The sequence below is a fragment of the Lithobates pipiens genome, unplaced genomic scaffold, assembly GCF_037356315.1.
Source record: "Lithobates pipiens isolate NorthernLeopardFrog02 unplaced genomic scaffold, aLitPip1_a1.2 Scaffold_13, whole genome shotgun sequence".
Classification (NCBI taxonomy): domain Eukaryota; kingdom Metazoa; phylum Chordata; class Amphibia; order Anura; family Ranidae; genus Lithobates; species Lithobates pipiens.
In genome coordinates, this window is record NW_027507718.1 from 407,627,090 (window position 1) to 407,649,340 (window position 22,251).

Consider the following 22,251-nt stretch of genomic DNA (forward strand, 5'->3'; position numbering starts at 1 on the left):
CAGCTCTTTTAAAAATAGAGGCTTAGGCCATATATACATTTTTTTTTTTTTTTTTTTTCCCCTTTTCTTCAACCATGGGTTGATCGACTTCAGTACAGCCAGCCTGCCCATAGATGTATTGAAAACAGATGGTTCCTACTGAGCAGCCAAATTTCAATCTATCTATGGCTAGCCTTAGAATCATATGTAGGCATTACACAGTTTTTCGTATGCAGATACAGCAGCCTGTTCTTCAAGATGAGTTGGGCTACTCTTAAAACTTTCTTTGACAAGCTGACCATCAGATAAAAGGAACAGCTGCCCGATCGCTTCCACAGACCCTCAGGACATTAATTGCCCCCCCCCCCCCAATATGTCTCCTGAGCTGCGGACCAGCAACTTGTATGGTGGGTACCGCCGGATAGAGGGTAGGGAAGTTAGTTAAAGTCCATTTGCTGATCTCCGCTACCCAGTAAGAATGTTGCATTCCCCCCCCCCCCCCCCCCCACACACACACACACACAAATGTTAAAATACATATTGGGGCACCTGTGTACAAAAATGTCAGTTGTGCTGCACATGCTAGAGTGAGAGCAGCAATTCTAGGGCCATTATTCATAGGGTAGTCTAGACTGATGATCTGTAGGTGTCGCATGTATAAAATTTTAAGTGGTGTTCCACAAAAAATAAATTATGAAAATTCCAAAAAAAAAAAAATTTGGGGATTTTTTTTTTTGTTTAAACTCTCCTCTAAATGTCTGTTGCTAGGGGGTCCCTCGTAGTCTGCCTCCCTCCGTGCCTGGGATCCTGACGTTGCTTCCTCTCGGCACAGGAAGGGCTCAGCTCTCCCCCTCCCTCCTGTCAGTCATCTTGGACATGTGACGGGTCCCAGATGACTGTGGGGCCAATCACGGCGTGCGGGCGCCACTCCTACATGCACAGTGGGTGCCTGACTGTGAAGCTACAGCCGGGTGCCCACAGTTAGAATGCCGGCGCCGCCGAGAGGAGGGGGGGGGGGACAAGTGGGACTTCGTTCCCCTGCATCGCTGGACCCTGGGACAGTTAAGTGTCCGATTTATTAAGTCAACAGCTGCAGTATTTGTAGCTGCTGACTTTACATTTTTTTAATTTGAAAAAAAAATTTCAGGGGAACTAAAATGTTGCACTCAATACCTTGCACTTGATATTGTGTGACTTAAAAATACCACCATTTTATTTCCCAGGGTCGCTGCTTGTGAAAATGTGTCATTTAAGTACCCTGTATATATATATATATATATATATATATAACAATTATGCAATTTCATATTTATATTATAAAATCGGGTATGGTCGTATATCTTTAATCCAGGTTTATCATATCCCATAGGATTTTCTATTTTCAGATTTTTAGATTAATCCAATTATCTGGTAATATTTACATATATCAATTTACCCTCTCTAACCTACATTAATCCTAAAACATTTCAACTATAAGGGGGGAAAAAAGGTGTACGGTAATCCTTCTAGATATTGTAGTTTAACTTTTCGAGGTCTGGAACTCTTGCCATATTTTTTTGAGTTTGATTACTTGCTCTCCTTAAACCCAATTCCTTCCTTCCATAGATTGTATTTCGCTCATCTCGCATGCCCATTCTTCTATGTTATGGCCTTTTGCTTTTTGCCAATTTCGGGCTATTATTGTCCTAGCAGCTGTTATATGGTGAAGGATATCTACCCCAATGAATTTCATGGGTCCTGGGATAATAGATAATGCACTGCCACTATTTGGTTGCAACTCCGATTCTGATACCAACTAATAAATTCCAATTATTTTGAGCCAGAAATCCTTCACCATTGGGCATTTATGCCGTATGTGTATCATTTGTTCCTTTTTTCTTTAAGACATCTGGCTTTTTTTCTGGGCACATCATTTTACTAGACAGGAAGTGAGGGGAAGTTTTCAGCAGGGAAACGGAAAACAAAAAGCTTACGGAGCTTCTAGCATTCCTTTACCCAACGTAGGCCCCCTCTTTTTTTATTTTTTTTCTAGTTTTGTGTAGACCAAAGAATTAGACCTCCTGTCAGTCTCTTCTTTGTAGAGATTTCTTCATATCTTAAGACCTGATTCACACCTCCTGCATTTTTTTTTTTTTTTTGTGCATTTTGCAGATTTTCATTATAGTCCATTTAACCACTTCAATACCAGGCACTTATACACCTTCCTGCCCAGTCTAATTTTGAGCTGTCGCACTTTGAATGACAATTGTGCAGTCATGCTACACTGTACCAAAACTAAATTTTTTGCATTTTGTTCCCACAAATAGAGCTTTCTTTTGGTGGTATTTGATCGCCTCTGGGATTATTTTTCTGCTAAATAAAAAAATATTGAAAATTTTGAAAAAACGTGTTTTTTGTTTTAGTTACAAAGCTTTGTAAATAATTTCTCCTTCACTGATGGGCTCTGACAGGGCTGCAGTGACGGGCACTGATATGCGACACACACTTGATAAGTGGCACGTATGGGCGGTGCGGCTGGGCGGCGCTGTAATATACAGTATTGTAGGGATGGATGCCAATTGGTGCCAAACAATGCATGACACTCAGTGATGCCCATTGTGTGCACTGATTGGCATCCATTGTGGGCACTGACTGGCATCCCTGGTGGTCTAGAGGGGCATACCTGGTGCTGGGCATCCTTGGTGGTCTGGTGGCGTCCCTGGTGGTCCAGTGTGGGCATCCTCAGGGGGGCTGCACTTATAATCGATCAGCACAGACCCCGACCCCCCCCCGATCGGCTCTCCTCTACTCGCATCTGACAGACGCGAGTGAGGAAAAGCCGATCACCGGCCCTTCCTATTTACACTGTGATCAGCCGTGATTGGACATGGCTGATCACATGGTAAAGAGTCTGTCAGACTGACACACCGCAACAACGATCGCTGCGATGCACGCCCCCGGCGGCACCCAGTGGCTTAATATGCTGATCATGTCCGGTCAGGATATTAAAACCACTTTGCCACCGTCATTTTGCTATATGGCTGGCGGCAAGTGGTTAAAGTGGAAGTAAACCCTCCTATTTTCAGCCAAGGAAGCTACCATCTTTGCCTCTGTTTAATCTATAACGGTCATGATACTGCAAGTGTGATGAGTTAAGACACCAGCCGTTGGATGGTTTGACAGTTTGGTTGAAAGCACAACCCATGTGACAGTTAGCATTCCCGGCATGCCGGGAATTTAACTGTTCTTTTTAACTATTAAATCAATGGATTTACTTCCGTTTTAACATGTTTTCCTATGGCACATGTTCTGTAGTGCAAATCTGCAAAAAAGCACTAAAAATGCATAGGTGTGAATCGGGCCTTAAATGGTTATCTCCAGTACAGGAAGATCTGTTAGTATCACAGAGGCGGGGTGGGGAGCTGCAGTTAGTGTGTTTAGACCCCTTTCACACCACGCCGCCCTTTGCGTCAGCGGTAAAACGCCGCTATTTTTAGCGGCGTTTTACAGCCGGATTTGCGCTCATTTCGGCCGCTAGCGGCCACGAAAGGGTTAAAAACGCCGGCAATACGCCGCAATAGCGGCGTTTGCCGGCGGCATTACAGCGCTGCCCCATTGATTTCAATGGGGAGCAGCGGTGGAGGAGCGGTAAACACACCGCTTCTTCACCGCTCCAAAGAAGCTGCTGGCAGGACTTTTTTTTCTGACGTCCTGCCAGCGCACCGTTGCAGTGTGAAAGCCCTCGGGGCTTTCACACTGCACACAATAGTGCAGCTTCTTTAGGGAGGATTGCAGGCGCTATTTCTAACGCTATAGCGCCTGTAAAACGCCCTGGTGTGAAAGGGGTGTTAGAGCTGATTGGAGGAAAGGCACAAACCTCCTTTCAGACATGGCACAGGACTGAAGGAAGGATGTGTTGGGGAAAACCTTTCAGAAGTGACTCTTGCTGATAACAGAGGAACGAAGCATCAGCGATTTTCTGCTTGTAGCTCTAAAACGCTTAAGAAGCCAAATCCCATTAATTTCAATTGCCCTTGTTCACATCTGAACGTTCTGTCACCACCTGAAGCAAAATGCCTGTCACTCAAAGTACATGAGCTTCAAATGCCCGTCACTCAAAGTACATGAGGTTCTTATTGGCAAATTATAAAAGTTTTTGGCCCCACAGACTTCAATATAAACACCTGGCTTGAGCATTTTCTGCTCAAATAGCAGCTCTCCACCCATCATTTCCCCTCTCTACTGCTTTCTATTGGCTAAACAAAAACACCTTAAGCTGTAATACGCCTCTAAAATGCTTGTAAAAAATCTCAAAAATGCTTTAAAAAAAAATAAGCCAGAAAAACACCAGTAAATTGCTAAGCTCAGGTGTGAAGACTTAGAGCTTTGGACAGAGACAAATACTACAGATATGTGCTTTGTTCAGATTCCATGACGGAGGTTTACAACTACTTTAACCACTTTGTACCCAGGCCATTTCTGGCACTCCGCACCTACATGTAAAAGTCTACCTTTTTTTTTTTTCTGGCTAGAAAATATTTTTTTTTAGCAGAGGATATATATATAATTTTTTTTTTTTGTCTCACTGTATTTCACGCAAATGAAATTTTCATGAATTCAAAAAAAAAGTTAGCACAATTATTTTGTATAATGTGCAAGATGTTACACCAAGTAAATAGATACCTAACGTGTCACGCGTTAAAATTGCATCTGCCTGTAAAATGAAACTATGGTGCTTAAAATTCTCCATGCTGCATGCTTTACGTGTTACCAGTTTAGCGTTAAAGAGGGGGTCTAGTGTTAGAATTATTGCTCTCTAACGTTTGCGACAATACATTCAACGTTTACATATATGTGTAGGGCTGCCATGCGTTCGCATTTTGTACGTAGGGAGTAACGTATGCATTTGCACGTAAGCATGGTGGGTTGGGGGAGCTTTAAATATTTTATTTTATACACAATTGTTTTTACTTGTACTAACTTTATTGCAATGGCAAGGGATGAATAACGTCCCTTGTGACAGCATGGGCTGTGACAGGTCCTCTTTTTATGGAGAGATTTGGACAGAGGTCAGGTGGATCGACTTGTTCCCTGGTCACTGGTGGCCAGGTAAACAAAGGGGCGGAACCGGAAGTGACAAACTACTCATCACTCCCGGTTTCCAGGGTTACAGAGAGGGGAACTACGTCTGTTCCTTTTCGCTCTGTACAGGGCAGCCATCGCTGCATTGCTCCCGGCCTCCGCGGCGGGATCGGTGAGCCGGGGAGGGGCGCGGGACCGCATTCTGCCACCCACAGAAGTGATCGAGTGACTAATTAGCCACCCCAGGTCACTTCTGCGAGAGAGAATCGCTGCCTGGAAATTATACTGGAATGCTACCTGTAGGTGCAGGCATCATCCCGGTATAACCACTGAAACCTGAGGATGTACGGGTATGTACCTTGGGAAATAAGTGGTTTTAAATATGTTGTCTTTACTAAAGTGTGTGTATATGTCTGGAAGATTGTGTTTACCTGTGTAAGTTGAAATTGCTTGTTTAATTGGATACTATTTTCCACAGACAGCAATGTTTGAGGTTATGCTTTACAGCCTAATTCAGCCCAAAATTTTTTTTCCCTTTGGACTTATTTTCACCTTTCTTGTACTACTGTCACAAGTAACAAAAGATGAGGGGACACCTTTCTAATGGAGTTATAGACAGCAGGTTAAAAAGAAAATGTGTTTGGGTTGGAGCGGAGTTGTGAGGAAAATTAGTGTTTGCTGGCCTTGTTGTGTGATTTTTAGCATGAATAACACTACCTTATTTTCTCTTATAGATTTGGTCTTAGCAACAAATTTGAAGCAGAGTTTCCATCCTCTTTAACTGGCAAGGTATGGATGCAGTGAATACATTTTCTTGATGTTGATTAATTCAGGTATAATGTTCTAATGACAATTTTGTTTTATACACCTAGGTAGCGCCAGAGGAATTTAAATCCAGCATTAACAGAGTCAACAGTTGTCTTAAGAAGAACCTTCCAATTAATGTCCGCTGGCTGCTGTGTGGATGTCTTTGTTGTTGTTGCACATTAGGATGCAGCATGTGGCCAGTTGTGTGTCTTAGTAAAAGAGTAAGTTAACAATTTTCTTTTTGTGTGTCATACCTAGTACTCCCCTTAAAGCTGAGTTCCACCCTAAAGTGGAACTTCTGCTCATCGGAACCCTCCGGTGTCACAGTTGGCACCTTTTCAGGGGGAGGTGCAGATACGTGTCTAAGGCCGGGTTCACACCGGAGCGATGCGGGAACGCCGCAAATCCGCTGCGTTTTCCCGTATCACATGCCTCCCGCCGGCAGTTCACACTGCCCTATGCGGACTGCTGGGAGTGTCAGTGAAATGTTAATGACACCCCCAGATCAGTCCGCATATCGCAGTGCGATCTGCAAACTCGGACAGGAATCGGATCGCATGGTGTGAACACCAATGCGATCCGATTCTGCTGCGGACCAAAAAAAGGATCCCGTGCGAGTTTGCTGCGGGTGCGATGCAAATTCAGCCATACTATCTGTATGGCTGAACTCACATCGCACAGAGATCGGATGTGATTTGCACTGCAGTGCGGTGCGAATCGCATCTGGTTCTCGCTGCCGCAGCGGTGTGAACCCAGCCTAAGACAGGTTTTTGCACTTACTTCCGGGCATAGACTCCCACGGGAGTCTATGCCGTTTCCTGCCCCAACATGCTGTCTGCTGGGACACACACGGATCTCAGAGACAGCGCAGACCATTCCGATTGCGCTGCGCGACTCGCGCATGCTCAGTAGTACGCTTCACTTCCTGGTTCCCTCACCGAGAATTGTGGTGGCAGCAGCCGAGAGCTGAGCGATCGATCGGCCTTGGCTGCCGACATCGCTGGTGATTGTCCATTTATTAAGTCAGCAGCTGTAGTATTTATAGCTCCTGGCTTTAATTTTTTTTTTTTTTTTCCCGCGTATCCCTCTTTAAGGACGAGTTCACACTGGCTTTAGAACAGGCTTTTGAGAGGAGTTTGGCAGGTGTTAAAAACGACCCTCAAACGCCTATGCAAGCGATTTAATAGACCGCACATTGTGCTGTTCACATTACAAAAACATGAAGAGTTCGAATCTCTTAGCTTCAAAATTAAAGCTTCATGTCACGTCAGAGAAGCTTTTCAATGCCTCCCAGTCAAGTCTATGGTAATACTCCGTAAATACTTTGCAGGCGGTTTTGGGGTGGTTGCAAAGCATTAAAATCTGTCACTTTCCTTTGTGGAGCAGTTTTAACGCTCATCAAATGCTACGAAACTGTGCTTTCGGCGTTTAGGGTGAGTTTTATTGCTTGTAAAATGCCCCATTCTAAAACTCATTGACGCCTGTCTGACAACCATCCTATAACGTTTGTAAGTGTTAGTAGTGTTTGAGCATCAATAATTTAGCAAGTGTGAACAAGCCCTTAATGTGTTAGATAACACCAGTAAATGGGTCCAGCAAAGGTCCACGGACACAAGCAGAGGCAGAAAACCATATGGCAAAAAAAGTAGACGTGCTGGGTTAGTAACAGCGGATACTTCAATCAATCCACTCAGGATGCAGAAAATGGCTGATGAGCACTTGGCAATTTGTAACTTTAAAGTGTTACTAAACCCAGAACCCTGCTGCATTCACTATATCTGGTCTCCCACAGTACACAGAACATGGAAATGCAATCATTTTAGTAAATCTAAATGGCTAACTTTTTTTATCAGCAGTATATAGCAGTCTTGTGACTCCTGTCAGTTCCTGGTAAAGCTTGTAGGAGTTTTCATACTGCACTGAGCTGTCATATCGGTATCCAGGATCCCCGACCCTCTGTCTGGACAGTGCTGATTGGCCCTGTGCTGATTACGTGCACCCTCCCAAAAAGAAAACTCGAAATACACACCAGCCTGACTCCAACATGTTCTGGAGTCAGTGGAAGAGGAGGATCTCTACATACAAGTCCAAGCTGCCTTTTTACAAAGCACAGAGGATTAACCCCTTAGGTTCCACAGTGAGTTTAACAAGCATGCTTTACTGCATATAGAGCCTGATTTTACTGTTTTGTGGGTTTGGTAACACTTTAGGCCATTTAGCTTGGTCTCTAAGGCTGAGGGTGACCTTTCTCTTGGTTAATGGTCATTGATCCCTACAGTGGGGTTCACCTGAAACTTGTATTGCAGAGCCCCTTCTATGTCATTCCCTCCAACTTTTTGTCTTTTTTTTTTTTTTGTCTGCATTTATTTAAAGCACAATACTACATTGTTGTGGGTTTTCTGGTTCCTACATTAGGTTGTCTAGATACTTTAATTCTACATTAATCTTCATCTTTCTCATGGATGTTCAAGTTCGGCCATTGTTAATTGGATCACTTTGCAGGGGGCTTATTGTATTGTACTTCTTCAGACCCAGGCCACTGGATTGTGTATGATCAGCAGTCCGACTTTCCAGCCTGCTACCACCACCACTGGTTGTTTAGCCTTTGCAGCAGCACATGGCATGTAAAAAACAAAAAAGAATCCTCTTTCTTAATGTGTATGCTACCTGACCTGCATTGCATGTTTTACTGTAAATTATTTATTTGGCTTTTTAGTTACCTGACAAACTCTTTACAATTTCAAACCAACCATATTACAAATTGCATTGCAAGCATTCAGTACTTGCCTTTCCCCTGATTCTTGCTCTGCTGCTACAGGAGAAATACCCCAAAATTATGGGTACACATGACACTTTGGGATTTAGTTACTAAAGCTGGAGTGTGTGAAATCAGGCTCACTTCTGCATAGAAAACAATCGGCTTCTGGGATTTATTGCCAAAGCTTAATTGAACAAGCTGGGGTTAGACGCTGATTGGCTACAATGAAGAGCTGCACCAGACTGAGTGCACCAGTTTTAGTAAATCACCCCTTTTGCCTCCTGTCATTTCCATGTTCAGTGACTAGACGGCCAATTACCAGGCCTGGGTACTGTTGAAAGCTTGCAAAGCCATATGTAACTTGATTTCCTCATAAAGTTAATACTTTAAGGATTTCTGAGGATAATGTAATCACTCACTGCTTATTGTCTGCAGTAAAGCAAACTTGGTACTTTGCTTAGAATGGGCAGATAGGTTTGCTTTAAAGTGGATGTAAACCCTCAAATATACCCGTGAAGTGAAGCACCTCAGAGGTTTCATCCCTGTATCATATCTCCCTACGTACGTTTTATTTGTATATCTGCTGTCTTTAGCTTTCCACACTGAAAGCGTCTGTGCACATGATGTTAGTTTTCTCTTCCTGTTCCAGCACTGGGTGTGGAGTCTTGGCATACACTGTCTCAGCTGATTGGAGAGGCACCCACCCTCCACATAGGCAGAGGAAGGAAAAGACTTTCAGATCTGTGCTGTGAATAGATCAGCTCTCTGCTAATCTATCTCTATGCACCTATCCCGACACAAATTTCCAGCTGCTTTTACAGCAGTTATCCTAACAAGGGAACGGAGCAGCACTTTGGGAAGATTTCCTCCACTTTGGGATGATTCCACTTCACTTCCTAGAAGTTAAAGTAGAAGTGCATGGTGCAGGTTTTCATTTTAAGTGCATCTGTACAGTGTAGTCTTCTCGAAGTGCCCCTGCAAAGTCCCACAAATACCAGTTGATCCTGCCACTGAAGTCCATGTCATGCAGCTTCCTGTGATGGGGTGGAAATGATGCTGAACTGCTCCTGAATTCAGAGCAGAGTTGCCACTTACATGTAGGCTGTGTCTGCACTACAGTGGGATTGGAAGATGTTGCAGGAGACATTGCTATTAGTATTGTTACTGTTGATGAGCCTGTAGCTTGCCAATCAGTACCTAGCCGCACTTAGTTCTGCCCACTGCTTTCTGAATTGATAGCACTTCCTCTGTTGCTGAAACCCTCCCACTGGGAGCTGCAGTGTCTGGCTCTATTCAGGGGAGGTAAATATTCCTTAATTTGTCTCACTTGCTTCCCTTCCCAAAGGAGGTTTTTGTTTTACTTTTGAGGCTTGTTACATTAACTGGATTTGGGACTTGTTTAGAATATACAACAGGGGCCTGTACTTTAGGCTGCATTCACACCTAAGCAGAGTGTATTACATGTGATTTGCCAGCGTTTTTTTTTAATAGTGCAATTTTGTTTGTGTGTGTGTGTGTACCCATTTGGAGTGTCTTTCATGTGTATGTGTTTTGTAAGCTTCAGGCGTTTTTTCTCTTGCCCAGTGAAGGTTTTTAGAATCCTTTTTGATGTCAGCTGTTGGCATCTTCCTTGTTGGCATCTTCCTTGTATCTGCTAGATTTTTTTGTGCGTTGTAGCAGAGAAACGTTTGGAAAAACACTTGTGAAATGTGCACAAGTAATTGTCGCACTTCTTCCTGCAACTGGGTAAAGACTACAAGCAACAGAGCATGCTAATAACTGAGTGTAATATTGGATCCGAGTGAAGGAAAGGGACTCACTCCCCTCTACACAGTAATCTCATAGGGAAACCTGCACAGCTAAGGATGGTGATCGCAGGCTGTGTGCTGGAGCTCCCCTCGGTCCCTTGGAGTCAGCCTGTCAGAAATGGCTCATTCTGATAGTAGAGGAACTGCAGACAGAAATCGCATTAAGTGCTTTTTATTTAGGCAAGTACACTTCATCGAGGGATATGCTTTGTTCATTTATGGGTTCACACTAGATGCGAATTGGATGCTGGTTTCCCCCGTATGACAGGAGATTGTGACCGGCTCTCTATGGAGCCAGTTCAGATATCTCCGTTGTGGCTTGCACACGAGTCCTGTGCATCTTTGTCTCCATTTCAGGGCTGAATTCAGGCAAAAATTTGGCCCTGATTTCATCCCTGAAAGGGAGAACAGGGACACACCGGACCCCTGCTGCATCATGCAGCAGTGTGAACCCAGCATAAAGGAAAGCTGCCAAGTAGGGCAAAGAAGGCAAAAAAAAAGTCTTAACAGGCTTTAACCATTCTAAACAAACCCACATTTGGCTCTAGATCTACTTTAACCCCTTCCCACCAAGCGTACACAGATGTGCAGCCTCAGCTTTCGGGGGTTATACCGGGGTGATACCCGCAGCTGCAGGCATCATCCCACTACTTTTGTTTAGGGCGGGCAATTCGTTTTTCAGAGAACAACCAACGTGGCTAAAAGCCGCTCGGCTGTTATTCCGGAGACCCGACGGACGATCCGGCAACTAGTGACAGACTGTAACGAAGCAGTTTCCAGCCTCGATCCAGTCTCCTGATTGCAAACACGGAAGCAACGTCACTTCCTGTTTACTTGGCTGCCGATGGCACCGGTTTTAGAAAAATATACAGTATTCAGAATCGCCGAGTACCTGTCACCACCTGGTACTGTCTCACAAGGGATGTTTACATTCCTTGTGACAGCAATAAAAGAGGTCAAAAATGTTTTTTGTTTTAAACACAATTTAATTATATAAAAATGTTTTTTTATAAAGCGCCCAGTCCCCGCGAGCTTGCGCAGCAAAGAAAATGCATACAGAAGTCACGCCCGCATATGTAAATGGTGTTCAAATTACACGTGAGGTATCGCCGCAATCGTTGGAGCGAGAGCAATAATTCTAGCACCAGACCTCCTCTAACTATAGCCTGGTAACGGTAAAAAAATGTAAAGCATTGCCTATGGAGATTTTTAGGTACCGTAGTTTGTTGCCATTCCACAAGTACATGCATTTATAAAGCGTGACATGTTTGGTATCTATTTACTCAGCATAACATCATCTTTCACATTATACAAACAATTGGGCTAACTTTACTTGCGTTTTTATTTTTATTTATTTTTTAATTCATGAAAGTGTCCCTTTTCCCAAAAAAGTTGCATTTAAAACATTGCTGCACAAATACCGTGTGACATAAAATATATTGCAGCAATCGCCATTTTATTCTCTAGATTCTCTGCTAAAAAATATGTTTAGGGCTCTAAGTAATTTTCTAGCAAAAAATACAGATTTTAACTTGTAAACACCAAATGTCAGAAATGGGCTTAGTCATGAAAGGGTTAAAAACCCTTGCCTGTATTTTCTCCTTTTGTAAGGGAAAAAAATATTCTATGTAAAAGAAAGTTAGTTGGCACAGCCAGTTGGAAAGACGTGTCTGTTGGGAGTAGATGGGAAAATTTGTGTATGGCCAGCTCTTGGTACCCCTGTGCTTAGGCTAAAAAAGCAACACGTGCATCAAGCTCCACTGTGTCCAAACCACAAATGTACATACATGTGGTATCCCATTGCATGTCAGGAGTAGAAAAATATATTTCTCTTACATTCATTGACGGACACAGCAATTCAAGGGGGTGGTCCTACTGGCTATAACACCTCACACTGCATCCAGCAGCTCAGTTTTTTTTCTGCCTAGTGTAGAAGGACCTGGCTTCCAATGGGGATCATTGGTCCTGGGAATTTTTTATTTTTTTTTCTGCATTTTTGATGCCTGTGATCTACAATCAACAGCTGGGCTGGGTGACAGGCTGGATAATATAGATCCTGCTAGTCTCCCCAGCCTAGCCCTCTAGCGTGAGCTGACTTTAGCTACGTGCTGAATCAGCCACGACATGCCCTGTCTGATCCAGCTATATGCTCTGGGCACCCATATGACCGGGCAACTGGTGTCCCTGTCAGTGTGCCGGGGCCTACAGCCACCCCGTACTGCTTGGGTGATGGGTCTGTCCATGGAATGCGTCCAGCAGCCCTTGCCGGAGGGTTAAGTATGGTTCCACCTGTCTCGGCAGGATGGAAAAGCTGGGCATTCCCTGGGAGGTCGACTAGGGAGTCTCTCTCCCTTTCTTCTCTCCCTGTCCTTTTCCCTCCTCCCCATGCTATGGGCTGCTGTGTGACTGGGCATATGGGGGTGTGGTGCACGTACCTGGCTGGGGATCCTCCAGGGGGGGCTCTGAGCCCAGGCAGGGGGCTGCGCTGGGTGTTGCTGGTCCACCTCTTCTTTTTCCCTGTTTTCGGAGCCATGGTGGGGTGTTTTAATATGTACGCCATGTGGGGAGGCCACCACACGGACCGCGACAATTTTCTCTCTGGCAGCCACTTTCCCTGGCGCCCTCAGGCGTTTTTTGCTGAGAAGACCACTTTCTAGTAGACTCGGCTTGTTTTGCCTCTAGTGCTGGGTGACTGTTTCCTTCTAAGACAGTGCAGTTTATACACAGAACACCTCATGGCTGATAGGGGAGAGCGGACGGCGGCAGCACAGCGCAGTACCTGGGTCAGGGTGGTGAGTCCTGTGGGGGGCCCCTCAGTCTATGGCAGCTAGGAGGGTGGGCATTTTGTGTGACTTGCCTTGGGTCCCTAAGTGGTGACAGGTGAGTGTGGGTCAGCATGGCGTCAGAAGCTGGCGCTTCTTCCCCAGACGTCCCGTTATGGAAACCGGTTCCCCTACACCTGTGGTGCTTATGGACACTCTGGGGGGCCTTTGCTGCCAGGGTGGAAGTGGCACAAGGGGGTAAAAAAAAGCCCCCTCCCCCCACTTTCTTCTGGGGAAAGCTCTGATTCAGACTCCGTCCCACTGTGGCAGGCGGCCCCTGTTCTGAAGTTTCGAATGATGCAGACCAGGACCATTCGGACAGTGAGAGTGACTTATTGCAGTGGTGCAGGATACAGCGGGGGCATCTACTGAGGTGGTCCGCATGGCTAAAGTGTTTCCTTACCTAACCTATTTTGATAAGTTTATTTACAAGGAGTGGGGAAGCCCGCAGCAGGCCTTTTCAATCCCAAGGTGCATGGCGTTACCCCTCTTGAGGAGAGTTTCCTAAAGAGATGGACATCTCCTCCGATTATTGACACCCCCCCAGTATCCAGGTTAAATAAGTTAACCACGATTTCGGTGGAAGGGACCTCTGCTTTCGAGGACCCCTGCCGACAGGAGGGCCGAGGCAGTTGCCCAGTCCATGTTTACGGTCGTTGGGTCAGCATTGTGACCAGTGTTAGCCACGGCCCTGGTGTCCCAGACGCTTACTGAATGGGCTAAATTGTTGCGCCAGGAGTTGGAGAAGCAACAAGCTTCCTCGGTCTATGTTGGAGCTGGCAGACCAGTTGGTGCAGGGCCTTAACTATGTCTGTGATTCAGCCTTAGATATGGCCCCCTTGCTCTCTAGAGCCTCAGTATCAGCTGTGGTGCTATGTCCCCTGATTTGGCTAAAATGTTGGTCAGCGGACCAGGCATCTAAGAAAGCACTAGTGGATTTGCCCTTCCAGGGAGAGAGGCTGTTTGGAGCCTCGCTGGATGACATTAAGAATGTTACTGGGGTAAGAGTGCATTGCTCCCACAGTCCAGGAAAAGGTAAGGAGCCACTCTGTAGGCAAGGGCCCTCCTTTTCCGCTTCCTGAAGCGGATTTTTCGTCTGCCCGGGTTGATAGGTAAGCGTTCCCAGTCCGACAAGGTGTCTGCTGACAGACAAAAGCGTCCCTGGTTTCACAAGCCTGCGAGCAAATATGTTGCCGTATGAAAGTTTGCCCCCGCCAGACTCTCGTGGGGGGGGGGTTGTCTTCGGGAGTTTGCAGCTCGGTGGTCCTTCCTACTTTCTGACCAGTGGGTCTGCGAACTGGTTTCATCAGGATACAAGATGGTTGGTTTCTTGTCCGCCAAACAGTTTTTTTTTTTTTGACCTCCAACCTTCATCTACCGGCTTGTCGGGAAGCACTGTTCGGGGCAGTACAGGACCTGCTGCTGTGTGGGGTGATAGTACCTGCACCGACACCAGAAAGGCTTCAGTGATTCTACTCCGATCTGTTTGTAGTCCCAAAGAAGGAAGTGATCTGTCTGGTCCTGGACCTCAAGGCCCTCAACAGCTTTGTGAAGGTACAAAGGTTCAGGATGGAATCTGTTCGCTCAGTGGTCGCTGCACTCCATGAGGGGGATTTTCTGGCATCCCTTGACATCAACAATGCATACTTGCATGTCTCCATATGCATCAAGCATCAGAGGTTTCTGCGATTTGCGGTTGGGGGTGAGCACTACCAATTTGTAGCGCTCCCTTTTGGCCTGGCGTCAGCACCGTGGGTCTTCACCAAGGTGCTAGACCCAATTTTGGCTTTGCTAAGGCAGCGAGGGATCACAATCGTGGGTTACCTGGACGATCTCCTTTATGAGAGCAGCTTCCGCCTCAGAATTAAGGGAGGATGTGGCAATCGCTGTGAAAACTCTTCGGGAGTTTGGTTGGGTACTGAACCTCCAGAAGTCGGCGTTTGTGCCGACTCAACACCTGGAGTACATGGGCTTGCTTCTGGACTCCTCAGAGGCGAGAGTCTTCCTCCCTTCGGACAAGCTGCGGTGAAATTGTTGGTGTCCCACAGGTGGTTGTTGCTGCGTTTTTTGCATGCGAGTTCTGGGTCTCATGGCAGCCACTTTCGAGGCGGTACCGTAAGCTAAATTCCAGACTCAAGCCCTGCAAAAGGCGATCTTGTCTAAATGGGACAAATCTCCGTTCTCTCTGGATTGTCTTTGGATGCTTGCTTCGGCTGCGAGGTTTTGCAGGCGGCTATTTAAGGTTGCATCTCCTCCATTGAGGAGCTCTGGTTGTTACCGGTGGAGTTATTTCCTTGTTCCCACCTCTCATTTTTTTTTAAACTGCTTGGGGACATCCCTAAGGTCAAAATGAAGCTGCTGTGTCTGTCAATGAACGAAAGAAAATTATGATTTTTGTATGCATGCTTTGGCCGCAAGGTTTTGCAGGCGGCTGTTTAAGGTTGCAACTCCTCTGTTGAGGAGTTCTTTTTGTTATGGGTGGAGTTTATTTTCTTTCTGTTCCCATCCCTCGTTTTTTACACTGCTTGGGGACGTCCCTAAGGTCAGGATTAAAGGTGCTGTGTCCGTCAATGAACCGAAGAGAAAATAGAATTTTTGTACTCACAGTAAAATCCTTTTCTCTGAAGTTCATTGACTGGCACAGCACCCACCCCTCCTATTTATGTTTTGTACTGCTTTTTGACAAACTGAGCTGCTGGATGCAGTGTGAAGGGGGGTTATAGCCAGCAGGACTGCCCCCTGGGCGATACTGTGCAGTTTTGCTGTTTTTTACATGTTCTGCCTAGTCCTCTCCTGAAGATGGTGATATAACCCTAAGGTCAAGATGAAGATGCTGTCTCCGTCAATGAACTTCAAATCCTATTTGTGGATTGTATTTTGGTGGTGGGCCTGGTACTAGCAAGAAAACCATTATTTAGCTGACTGGCAACTAAATTAAAACAAAGTGTGACCATAACTGCAGCCCCATTTTCATTGAAAAGGAACGCAGCCTCTAAAACAGGCGATCTTTACAAAAAAACAAGCAGGGTCCGCTGATCTTTGTCAGCTCAGGGCACTGTTTCACATTGCAGAAACGCACAGATAATGAATGTAGTAATACATTTTAAAAGTGACACTTGCGTCTAAAGTAAACTATTAGGTTACCACTCAAACAGAATGTGTCCCGAGAGCCCATAAGTCCTGTTTGGTTATTCATTTCAGTTGAACACTAATTGGTAATGAAGATTATGTTTTTAGATCTCATATTTACACTAAAATGCAATAACAAAATGTTGCTTTTAAGAGCTATGGGCGGAAGTGATGTTTTGACGTCTCTTCCGCACTGCAGTGGTATGGAGACGAGTGGGGGGCCATCTTCCCCTCGCTCCTCTCCATACCCAATGGAAGACGGGACGCGATTGCCTCCGGTGGCTCTGGTAAGCGGCAGAGGGCACCAGAGTGCGGCAGGAGGGGGTGGGGGCTCTCTCCCGCCGCCAAGTGATCTTGTGGTGAATCCGCCGCAGAGACCACTTTTATCTGAAAGCGGACTACCCACCGAAGAAGAGGATACCGGGGTTATGGCAGCTAGTTGCTGCCATAACGATATCCCTCTTCAAGCAGCCGACGTATGATGGCGGGTGCTCTGTAAGTGGTTAAAAATGTATAAAATAATCAAAATGTTAACTAAAAATGTATTAAAAGTGGTGGAGGGTGTAGTTAATTTCCGTATGACCACAGTGTGATAATTATGCTGGATCTTTTGGACCAAGTAGTCAGTGTAGCCTGCCAGACAAGCCACAGAAGTGTGGTGTTTTTTTTTTTTTTTTTTTATAAATGTGCATTACTCCTAATACTGTAATGTATAGAAATTGATTCAAGCTTAGGATGTAAACCAAATTTTTTTCCCAGCCTGTTAATTTTTTTTCACCCTTTTCAATTGTTTGGGCTAATTGATAAATTCTTTAGTATAACTATTTTTTTCCCATGTTTTTTTCACCCTTCAGTTTTGGAGCATGTTGTTGCTGGTCTATATTGACATCATTCATTTCACATTATAGCAGCATAAATTAAGTCTTCTAAAACTGATCCATGCAGTTACGCTAGAGGACCCAGCTTTACTTTTGTAGTTGTGACAGTTAATGTGCCATTGTTGTGAGCTAAAAATATTACTCTCCAATCAAGTGTCCCATTCTGGTTTTGTGTTCTGTCACCTGCCTTTCGCTGGGAACCAGTAATATGTCAAGTGCGCTGATTAATTGGGCTGCACGTGCAGGAGCTTTCTACTTTCACCTGTCACAGCTGAAAAAAATGAAATGCATAATAATGCCACTTGATCCCAAGCTCTTACCATAGAAGTATACATTCATGATGTAAAAAGAAAATAAATGGACATAGTTCTACACAATTGAATCAGCATATGTCTGTTATTTTTGTTTTCGGGTTTGTATATATTAAGTGTTACTCCCCCCCCCCCCCCCCCCCCCTTACACACAAAAATGATTTTGGGGCTATAAAGGTTTTATATTAGCATGGTTTTTGTGAATGCATGATTCATTTAAAACCACTGGGAAATGAAGGCAGAAGCTGAATATTGACAATGACTATAGACATTTGTATTGGTAACATTTTTAGATATCCTAAGCTTTTCCTTCATTTTGATGTATTTACAATAGAGTGCCTTAAATGTTCCCAAGGTATTTCATTGTATTTGCTCATCTCAAAATCGTGACATTCTATGGAAAAAAATAGACACCGTAGAAAATTTTGAGGCAAATGTGGTATATCCTTATGCTGTAAGCAGGTATAGCAAAAAGTAGCATTTAGATATCTTAATCCCTTGCCATTGATTTAGCAGCGGGAGGGCAGGCAGATGCCTGTTCAGTGCAGAACCTATTGCTGTCTTACACCATTGATAGAGTAGCCTTTCAGAGTCAATGAGCTTCTGTCAATATAAGCTTGTCAACGCTACAACTTCATAGACTCGAGAGGCGGTTTAAAGGGTCAGCCCTTTTCAGGTTTGCTGTGATGCAAATGAACTGTAATGCTTAAACAACTATTGGAATTTTTATGTCTGCCCCTTGTTCTTTTTTTAAAATGTTTTTTTTTTTTTCTTCTCACCCTTTTTTTTTTTTTTTTTTTTGTTTCCTCCCTTCACAAAGTCATTGACGAGACATTCGGGGCTTTCTAAATTGGAAGTTGCATTGTGCTAAAGACCCAGTACAGATTTACGGAGGGCTGAAAGCAGTTAGATCATGTTCTTTTCATGGTGCGATTAGAATCAAATCGATTTCCCTACAGCCTTCAGCATTCAGATGGCAATTTGAACAAAGCTTGGGGCTAGACAAGGGACAAAACGACTGAACTGAATGTTAATTACACTCCACAGCCTTATTTTCTTTTGATTTGAAGCTGACTGGCAACTAAATTAACACAAAGTGTGACCATAACTGCAGCCCCATTTTCATTTAAAAGGAACGCAGCCTCTAAAAAGGCGATCTTTACAAAAAAACAAGCAGGGTCCGCTGATCTTTGTCAGCTCAGGGCACTGTTTCACATTGCAGAAACGCACAGATAATGAATGTAATAAATTTAAAAAGTGACACTTGCGCCTAAAGTAAACTATTAGGTTCCCACTCAAACAGAATGTGTCCCGAGAGCCCATAAGTCCTGTTTGGTTATTCGTTTCAGTTGAACACTAATTGGTAATCAAGATGATTATGTTTTTAGTACATGCTAGTGGTAATTTTCTGATGGACTTAATTGCATTTTTATGTCTGCCAGTAGAATATAAAAATTAACTTGTTGATTTGGAGATCTTGCAAACTTTTCTGGCTCTTTGATAGCAGTAAGACTTAACATAAGAATGGTTTGTTGGAGCCTCTGTGGTGCACTACACTGTCGTTTCTCATCCCTAACTGCAGCTGCACTTTGCTGCTTGATGAACAGGGGACTGAGCTGCCACTTTGCACCTGCAGTCTTCCGCTTTTAACACCTGGCATCATGATTTATCTGCTCTGGTCTCAGAATTATCTGCTAGATCAGAGACTTTGATTTTCTTGCATTGCAGCTGAACATTTTTTATTTTTATTTTTTTTTAACTTAAAAGGTGCAGTTTCACTCCTAAAAGACTCAGTCTAAATTATTTTATTATGGGCTCAAGTCACATTAGGTCAATTGGCTGCAAATGGAATAGAGTATAACCGTGTAATGCCATATACTTTAACATCAAAATGTTTTCATAAAGCGAGTGATTTTCAACACTTATCAGCAAAGGGGATCTTCCCTTGGTAACAAAGCATTTAGATACATTCATTGGTGTAAAATGTTAGTATTAAAAGTGTAGTACTTAAAGCGGTTCTTCACCCTAAAGGGGAAGTTCCGCTAGTATTATCCCTCCCCCCCTCCGGTGCCACAATCGGCACCTTTCGGGGGGGAGGGGGGTGCAGTTACCTGGATAATCCAGGTAACTGCACCCACTTCCGGACAGACCGCCGCATGGCTCCGCCCACCGCCGCATGGCTCCGCCCCCCCCCCCCCCGTTGTGTTCTGGGAAGCACACAGTTCCCAGAGACACAGCGGGGAACCAGCGCAGCGCGACTCGCGCATGCGCAGTAGGGAAACGGGCAGTGAAGCCCTCATGCTTCACTTCCCGATTCCCTGACAGAGGATGGCGGCGGTGCCTGCAGCGAGACGAGCGATCGCTCGTCATCTGCCGCCGACATCGCTGGAACCTGGGACAGGTAAGTGTGATATTATTAAAAGTCAGCAGCTGCAATATTAGTAGCTGCTGGCTTTTAATTTTTTTTTAGGTGCAGCTCCTCTTTAAGACCAATTTTTAGCTTTCGGTGCTCACACACTTTGACAATTAGTCATGCAACACTGTACCCAAACAAATTTTTTGTCCACCCCCCCCACAAATAGCTTTCTTTTGGTGGTATTTGATCACCTCCTGGGGTTCTTATTTTTTGCACTATAAATGAAATAGACCGAAAATTTCGAAGAAAAAACGCGTATTTCTTTGTTTCTGTGACAAAAGTATGCAAATTATTAATATTTTCTTCATAAATTTTGGCCACAATTTATACTGCTACATATCTTTGGTAAAAATAACCCAAATTAGTGGATATTATTTGGTCTTTGTGAAAGTTAGTCTCCAAGCTGTGGTGCGAATCATACAAAATTGATCACATCTGATGTACTGGTGGCCTATCTCACTACTTGCGACCCGAACAAGTCAGGAAAGTACAAATACCCCCCAAATTACCCCTTTTTGGAAAGTAGACATTCTAAGGTATTTAGTAAGAGGCATGGTGAGCTTTTTGATGTCATTTTTTCCCACAATTCTTAGCAAAATTAAGATTTTTTTTTTTCCCCCACAAAATTGTCATTGTAATAGGTTATTTCTCTTACATGGCATGTGTATACCACAAATGACACCCCCCAAAAAATTCTGCTACTCCTCCTGAGTATTACAATACCACATGTGTGGGACTTTTTCACAGCCTGGCCACATAGAGGCCCAACATGCAGGGAGCGCCATCACGTGTTCTAGGAGCATAAATTACACATCTAACTTGTTGACTATTACACTTTTGAAGGCCCTGGAGCACCAGGACAATGACAGGTGGCACTTACGCGTGGCACCGATGACGCGTGGCACCAGGGGCGGGTGGCACTTTTTCTTTTTTTTTTTATCTTACGGCTGCTGCAGCCGTTCATCTCGCCCTTCTCACACGCTGTCTGTGTGAGGAGGGAGAGCGGTGCTGATAGATGATCTCATATATGTTTACATATGAGATCATCTCTCATTGGACATGCCAATCGTGCTGTGATTGGCCGTTTACAGCGATCTGTGACTGGCTGTGTACGAGGGACACGGCCCGCACAGAACTTCCCCTATGCGCGCCCACGTCGGCGCGCAGAGGGGAAGTAAACAGGAGGACGTCAAGGGACGGCCTCCCGGCAGTTAGTCCACTCTGTAGCAGTTTTTCGGCTATAGGGCGGGTGCGCAGCGGTTAATGATATTTTGAATTGTCCTGTATGTCAGTAAAGAGCAATGCTGAAAGATCAGGACTGCATGCAGATTCTGATCTGGGTTCCAATATAATGAAAAACACTTAATTGTACTGGTAAGCTTCACGTATTTGAAAAATTTTCTTGGCTATTCCACCCATGCTGTGATGTTTCTAGTTTTTTCTTGAGCGTATGTTTCATACAATAAAGCTATACACAGCATGGAGACTTTTTTTTTTTTTTTTTTTTTTCTTTTCATTCCTAGGAATCGGATCATTTAAAAAAAAAAAAAAAAAAAAAGAATTTTAAAGAAAAAAAACTTTTAGGAGGGATGTTTAAGGGAAAAAAAAAACGTACATTTAAATGCCCATTAATGCAGCCGTGTCATTTGCAGCCTTCCATTTAACCTTTGCAGCCTTGTCAGTGTCTTTGCCGGCTTGCCATTTAAAAATGGCGCTGCCAAGATACAGAGCGGATGTCCTGTGTATCTCAGTAGCTTTCGGCTATTTTTCGGCTGTTCTCGGCTATAATAGCCGAGAACGACTGAGTGCGGCCGAGAAATGGGGGATTGGTGTATAGCACTCACCCATGATTTTCCCCTGATTTTAAGGGCAAACAAGTGTGTGTTATATGCCGATTAAATACGGTAGTTAAATTGTCCCACGCGCTCATGATTCAAAGTGTTCGCCAGAGTCAGTGAAAGCAATATAGCTGTTTGACGCTATAATTTGACCTTGAGGGGTTAGCAAGATGTCTTTTTTGCTTAAAAGCCCTATTTTCTAACTATATAAGCTATACCTTTTGAACGCAGCGGAACCCTTGAAATAAACTTCCAGTTTTATGGAACCCCTGCTACATTTTGAATATGGTAATTGAAAATTAAGTGGGCACTTATTTAGGATTTTCGGGTGTACAGTTTGAGTTGCCAAAAAATGCCAAGCAACATTGTCACTAAAAGATGTTTAAGGCTCATTCATATGGGCAGTGGCACCCGTGTGTTTTTTTTTTTTTTTTCTTTTTTTTT

At 44.3% G+C, this 22,251-nt stretch overlaps 1 protein-coding gene across 3 annotated transcripts in view; it reads left to right on the forward strand.

Annotated features, from left to right (window-relative positions):
* The window catches only part of CHIC2 (cysteine rich hydrophobic domain 2), a 93,500-nt gene that overhangs the window by 19,053 nt on the left and 52,196 nt on the right, over positions 1-22,251 (forward strand). For all 3 annotated transcript variants that reach the window (XM_077477483.1, XM_077477482.1, XM_077477485.1), the window contains exons 2-3: positions 5,775-5,829; positions 5,913-6,068. In XM_077477483.1, the coding sequence (XP_077333609.1) occupies positions 5,775-5,829; positions 5,913-6,068 (211 nt within the window). The remainder of the gene's footprint in view (positions 1-5,774; positions 5,830-5,912; positions 6,069-22,251) is intronic.